General features: G+C 45.3%; 1 protein-coding gene across 1 annotated transcript; it reads right to left on the bottom strand.

Moving 5' to 3' along the window:
• Positions 1 to 509: 509 nt before the first annotated feature.
• LOC101860535 (piggyBac transposable element-derived protein 4) lies at positions 510 to 2,618 on the bottom strand. Its single transcript, XM_005110885.3, has one exon. It carries the CDS (start codon positions 2,616 to 2,618, stop codon positions 510 to 512), a length of 2,109 nt encoding a protein of 702 aa, XP_005110942.1.
• Positions 2,619 to 7,378: the final 4,760 nt, after the last annotated feature.

Raw genomic sequence — 7,378 nt, 5'->3', positions numbered from 1 at the left:
CACACACACACATACATGTATGTGTGCCCCCCTCCCTCCACTCTCCACACACACACACACACATACACGCACGCGCACACACACACACATACACACATACATGTTATGTGTACCCTCCTCTCTCCCCCCTCCATACACATACACGCACACACATTGTATGCGCCCCCTTCCCCTCACACACATACATGTATGTGTGCCCCACTCCCCTCCTCACACACACACACACACACACACACACACACACACACACACACACACACACACACACACACACACACACACACACACCCCTCCTCACACACACACACACACATCCCTCCTCACACACACACACACACACATCTCTCCTCACACACACACACACACCCCTCCTCACACACACACACATCTCTCCTCACACACACACTCACACACACACATCTCTCCTCACACACACACGATTCTGTTAATATTCCCCATAGTCCCGGTAGATTTATACATGTAGCCTACATGTTGTGCATTCCGGACGTTTACTTTGTAAAATCCACCTTTGTGTGAAATGCCTCAAAACAGCCCTCGAGACAGAGTCCCACTTTACAGGAGGCACACCAGAACCGCGAGAGTCGTCGTCGGCATTTGCTCTGTGCCGCTGTTTGCCCGCTCTGTCTCGCCTTGACCATACACACTTTGCAGACGCGGCGAGAGTGGGCGGTCCTGCCCGGAGTCTGTGGGCACCACGAGGGGAAATGTTTCCCACTGAGCCGGTCATTTGGGAGGCTGGCTGTGTCGCTCGCTGTCGTCTCCAGCGTCTGCTGCTGCTGATCCACTAAGCTCAGCACGATCTCTTTGACGACGGTCGATAGAGTGAGGGCCTTCCTGTCCTTTGACCTGCGGTGTTTATTCAGCAGTATCGCCGTCTGGACGCTGACCAGGGTGAGGAGGTGGAAGAAAAGTTTTTTCCACCACTTTTGTGATTTCCTTTTCATGGGGAAGAAGGAGACGACCTGGTCTGAGCGAGCGAGGCCAGCCGTGTGCTTGGCGTGGTCAGTGACACTTACCGGCTTGTCCTTGGCTCCAAACCTTCCGTGCGTTCCCTGCAGCTGGGGGAGGTGTATGGTGGACAGCGTGACCACCTCTCGCCTGTCCGTCCACCTGGTGACCACCAACTGACCCTTCCTCCTGTAGTCCAGCTGCCCCGGACTCTGCCTGTGTTGGAACCACGCGGCCGGCATCCCAGCACAGCTCTTCCTGCACGCCCCACACATCATGGTGCGGCGCCGGTGTAGACGATCCCAGAGCTGCGGGCAGCAGTAGGCCTTGTCCAGATAGAGATGGTGTCCTTTGTCCTTGAGCGGCTCCAGAAGTCTGTCCACGACTTCAACTGGCTTGTTGCTCACTCGCTTGTCAGCACAGTACATCTCAAAGCGCTGCACGTATCCGCTCTTACTCTCGCACACTTGGATCAACTTGAACCCCCATTTGGCCGGCTTGTTCTTCATGAACACTTTAAATCTTGACCGTCCTTTGAAGGGGCACACAGACTCTGAGAGACAGAGTTCTCTATGAGGCTCATACAGGGACATGAACGTGTGGTTCAGGTGCTCCACAAACGGTCGGATTTTGTGTATAGGGTCGTGGTTCTTTTCTCCATACGGGATGTAGTCGGCATTGTTGGAGACGTGGAGAAATGCCAGGATGGACAGAAACCGTTCCCGGGACATGACCTTGGCACAGAAAGAGCTGTGCAGAGCTGGGTGAAGCGACCAGTAGTGGTTGAGCGTTGGTTTGTGCACCAAGCCCATGTGCAGGCAGACGGCCAGGAAACGACGCATTTCTTGTGACGTCACTGGCTTCCACGACTTGAACCTGCTTCTGTCTGACAGGTTGGCGGCTGCTTTTTTTTTCAAGCCAATGGTCTCGCGGGCATACCTGTTTGTTTCCACCGTCCATTTGTTGATGACATCATCTGTTATTATCAGCTTGTAAACCTCTCGCGCTGTTGAGTCGTCGGAGAGATTTATTTTGAGTCCAGGCTGACCAGAAAATGGAGGAACTTTGGGAAAGTTCTGTGTGTCGTGAACCCAGTCCTCATCTTGATCTTCGCTGTCCGAGTCAGAATGAGACGCTTGGTCTTGGTGTGAAGTCAGATCCATCTGGCTATCTGTGTCGTCTTGTCGGTAAACATACTCGTCAGGTTCGACGAAATCATCATCACTCATTTCTTCATCATCAGACAATCCAATTTCTGGAACCGTGCTCACACTGCACTCACCATCCTCTGTTTTTATTCCCCATTCCGTTTCCTCTGTCTTCACCGTACACGCACATGCCTCTGTCTTCACGCTACAAGAATCACCACGACCGGAAATCACGTCATCGTTAGTTCTGTTTGCTCCGGAACCAGAAACAGACAGACTCGAAGACGACGCAGACTTACTTGACTCATTGATGCCTGCCTCCAAATTCTCAACAAAGGAATCATCATCATCATCATCATCATCAAATATATCAGAATCATTGTAATGATCATCCAAGTCCCCACCAGCGTCGTCAAAATCCCCTTCGTCACCAGAACCGTCAGCAAAATAGCGATCTAAAACCTCACTGCTCGCTACACGTTTTCCCCTGGAAGACGCCATCTTGAAAACAAGACGAGAAAAAGCTAGAGATGTACGGTAGCAGCTTATTATTATTTTTACCGTACTCAAATTCACACTGTATCACTTACTAGAGTAAAGCGAATCAAAAAAGAAAGATTAACAGAACGTACGGCACTAGTCTTACTTTAAACACCACATGAAATGAACCGTCTGGGTTTAGATCAACTCTAGATAGTATTGTTAGAGTTAGTCTTTGATCTTTGATTTTGATTCGACGTTCTCAAGTTGTCAGCCTGAAGCTGGCGATAGTTCTTCTTCTAGGCTAACAAACGGCGGCAGGCAGCACATCGGAGCACCGTGTGTGCGCGGGGCGGTGCGTAGCGTGGAGCTGGTGACCGCACACATCTCGCGCGGCACGGCGCACGCACAGTGAGGGTGTGTGCGATGCGGCAAGTGCTGAGGCCCTAGTCAGCTGGCTCGCTGGTGTGTGTAGCTTGACCTTGTTTCTGAGGCTGAGTGTAGGATGAAGAAAATATGTCAGCTTTTCAATGTTAAAGAAAAGAACAACAACAAAAAACAAACAACCCCAACCAAAACGTCGAAACCTTATTTTTTGGTAGTGACTTCTATGAACGAGCTTCTAGATTCTGTCGGTCATCCAACTTTTAGTCCAGCATGCAACGACTTGAGCAGATTAAAAAGAGCGATTTCATTTTTATCTAGTTTTAAGCGCGTTCAGACAGAAGTGAACAACCCGTGATTTACAGGTATTTTTCATGGGCCATAAAAGATTGGGCTATAATTACTGTATTTGGTAGGTCGACTGGTCGAACTCAATAACGAAAGCGGAAAAGGAGAATTTCCGTTTTCTATTAAAAGAAAACTTAATGCCAATTCGCCCTTTATTCTGCGTGAAGGTGTGGTTTCATTTATATTTGAGTCTGTATTTTAGGGTGATTAGATCAGTAAATGATACCAATAGACCTTTCAAACTAAACACCTCTAAAAAATTTAAAAAGTCAACCGATGTTTATCTGTGATTAAAAAATAAACTGGAAAAAAAGTCGAAAACATGATGCCCACAAGTTCCTCGGACTGATCGCGTTTGTGTGAACCGAAACTTTGCCAAACACAGATTGCCTGGCCACCTCTATTTGCTTCCAGGTGTCGGCTGTCGGCTAACGTAACAAGACACGTCGTGTGACACTGTTTTGGATCCGTCTCATAACATATGATTGATTGATTTCCATAACGTTTTGAGTGAAGACACCGGCATTGAATATTTGTTGTCTTGACAGCATGGAAACGTTATATCACCAAACGAATAAACTACTACAAGAGGTAGGCCTAAGGCTAAGAAGACTTGACTTAGATCTACTCACGAAGTGCCCTGATTTTACCATGATAAAAATTTGATGTTTTGCAGTTGTTAGGTTTGATATCTTAACTTAACGATAAGACCTTTAAATTTTTTTCACCTGACTTCGACTCAGCCTGGCCTAGAGCCTAGATTCTAGATCTAGTGTTAGAAGTAGATCTAGATCTAGGCTAGATATATCTATGTGTAGGTTGGGTAGGCCTATCATGGCCTATGCTTTTCAAGGCCAGCAGACCTCCACCCACTTCTCAAATTCAGAAATTCAGTGGCTATTTTGCTATGCATTGTGGAATAATGTACATCACACGTAACTCTTCTGTTATAACTGTTAGGTACGTATCGGGATTTAGACAGTACCTTTCTTCTACTCAGTAGTCACTTTTCGGTTACAGTGTACTACAAGACTATAATAAAACCAAAGAGCCTTTTCAGACGTGCGTTTCTTCACTCTCTCTATATCTGTTTGTACCCACAAACCGAACAATATTACATGCATCAACTATCAACTTACATAACTCAAAGAAGATCTAGATCTAGATCTAGGCCTCTGTCGTCAGTCCCCCCCCCCCCCCCCCCCGGCTCCTCCCCTTTCCCTGTCCACCCAATGGTTTTTAACCCCAGAGTGGCCAAAAAAAAAAGCTTGGGGAGGCCAAAGGAAAAGGCTTATAGTCAGAGTATAGAACTATAGACTTAGATCTAGATTTAGGTTAGGCTCAAGCCCAATCGACTTTGGACGTTGCATTACTGGGTGAGAATAATCTAGATCTAAATCTATGTCTCGCTTTTCTCACCCCCTCCCTTGTTTTACCGGAAATGACCCACGAGGGATCAGGGCTGAGGTTACCGGGGCTGATGCTCCGCAGGATCATGTTGGTGTCTGAATAGACATAGATCTAGTCACAGTCAGGGCTGTCAAATTGGAGCCAAATCCCAGAATTTTGGCTCTTTTGGATCGCGTTTGGCCTGGACGATTTCATTTGGCTCTCTGGCTCTTTTAAATTGGCTCCAAACTCCAAAGGTCGAAAAAGAGGGGACAGAAAAGGCAAGAAAAAAAAAAAAGAAAGAATAAAGGAAGAAATGAAAGTGAAAAAAAGAGCTTAGATTGCTTAAAATTATTAAACTAGTTAACATGATTTAACGCCCTCTTCCATTTGGTCTGAATAATTTACAACCCTTCATCCGTCGTGCAAGAGCATGGTCTCGTGCTTGTGTCTCGTTACGTTCGTACACGCCCTTTGTTCCTTGGACCATAATGCATTGATGATTGTGTGCAGAGAGGCCAACCATAGATAAGTGTGTAAACAACGAATGGTCCGGCGGCGGCCGGTCCCACATCCCACTCAGTGTCGGTAGTGAGCCTTTTTTTAACTTGAGAGGCGAAAAATGTTTTTACATTATTGTTATTCGTTCCCAACCGCATGCTGTAAGCCACGAAGGGCCTAGGTTATTTTATCAGCCTGCGAAGGGTCGGGGGGTGGGGGGTGGTCCTTGCCTCATGCCCACACCGGGGTGGGAGCTATTCTCACCAGAGGAGGGGGGGGGGGGGATGAGAATAGCGAGACATATGAGTTATTCTCACCCGAGTTATTCTCACCCGGGGTGAGAATAAAGGTGGCCTTAATAATTAGTATTAGTATTACAGTTGTGCTTGAAATTCTGGTATTATATTAAAACTTTCGTCTGCACGCCTGTCTCATGCTCAGTTCAAGTACGCCTACATGTTTGGTAGGCCCTATTTATTTTTATAGTCATACACAATAAATCTGGCTGGCCCTCTTCAATTTGACTGGATTTGATTGTTGACGTAGCGCCCTGGGTAGCCTATTCCGTAAGAGTTTGTTGAGACAAGTTTCAAGCAACTTATTTTTAAAAAAAATATTTCTCCTGAAAACTTGATGTAAACTTTTTTGATGATGGGTCTTGGTTATTAGTTGTTAAGGAATGCCTATCACCCCACATACTGACTTGCAAAGAGCTGACAGTTGTTTAATCATTGAGGGTAACATATAATAATATAATATATATATTAATGTGTGTTGCTTATGGGCCTCATCCAATTTTATTGATAAGGTTTTTACAGAATTGAGATTATTGATTATTTTACCGTTCTGTCAGACAGTAGGCCTACACTTTTTGGAGAACATTTATTTTTTTTGAATGAGTGAAATGTTGAGCAGTTACTTTTTCAAATTGAGCAAATGCATTGAATTGTTCCATGACGCCCCGCACCCTCCCCCATTTTGAAAAGAAATAATTATCAGGTTTGATAAAATTTCTACATGAACTCCATTTATGAAAGGATAGTTTCATCAGACGTGTTTCTTTTTTCAGGTTCATGGGGAACTGGCACGACTTGAAAAAAGTGCTGGTTCCGATGACCACACAACAGAGAACCAAGTACAGGCACAGGTATAATATATGTCGTTACTTCAGAATTACAAAAAATTTTCTGATATTTTTGGCCATTCTTAGTTGTACTAAGACTAAGACCATCAGGCCAGAAATTAAATGTTCTCTCTGCTCCATCAAAATCATAAGATTATCTGGAGTTGTTATCAAGATATTCAAAGAATTGCCTTCGAAAAGGCTTGACATGTTGTGAAACTCAACATTTTTACCGTCAAATTTCTCCAAACTAGGCTCTGAGCAGATACAACTTTGTAATTCTGGGGTAGAGAGGTCTCACGACGTGCTGGAATCGGGCGCTAGTTGGTTTTTGGGCATATAAATATGTATGGAGTTCTGGGTATCATCTAAAAACTTGTTGTTGATTTGTCTTGCTTGTAGGGAAAAAAAAATACCCCCATCTATCTTGAATACGTTAAGAGGTTCTCCTCTCATTTAATAGGTCCTGGGTTCGAATCCCAATAGTGACGGAAAATTTTCTTCTCTAAAATTTTCTCATTTCCCATCCTTTCCTGCTCTCTAACAATGTTCTGTCGTCTGCTTTCGTCTCCACTTTCTGCCCCCACCCCCTCACCTCCTTTGCCCCCTCCTCTGGGCTCCTGACTCTTTCTGACGCCTTTCTACTGCTACTCCTTTGTTCCTTCTTTCTGCTGTCTTTCTGCCACACCCCTGATCTTATGGTAGGTGAGGTCTACACCTTGCCTTCTCGGACAAGGGCGAAAAATCTCGGAGGTTCCGTGTACAAGTTGTGCACATTAAAGATCCCTTTGTGGCCCAAAATCGATAGCTTTGGCCGCCACCCGCGCAAAATTCAAGATTTCCTACCAACTGAAAATGTTCGATGTGTCCTGTGCGCTCATATGACCTTATGCAGTTGCGAGCGCCTTAAAACACTTACCAAAAAAAAAAAAAGATGTGTTGAGATTGACAGGTTAAGTATCAAGGACAAGAACTCTGTATTTGCTGACTCATTAAAAAAAAAACAAGTTTTTGGGTGAAGAGAAATGTGGGGCAT

The sequence above is a fragment of the Aplysia californica genome, unplaced genomic scaffold, assembly GCF_000002075.1.
Source record: "Aplysia californica isolate F4 #8 unplaced genomic scaffold, AplCal3.0 scaffold00960, whole genome shotgun sequence".
Taxonomy (NCBI): domain Eukaryota; kingdom Metazoa; phylum Mollusca; class Gastropoda; order Aplysiida; family Aplysiidae; genus Aplysia; species Aplysia californica.
Note: the sequence above shows the minus strand (reverse complement) of the source record. Positions and strands in the feature narration are given on the sequence as shown.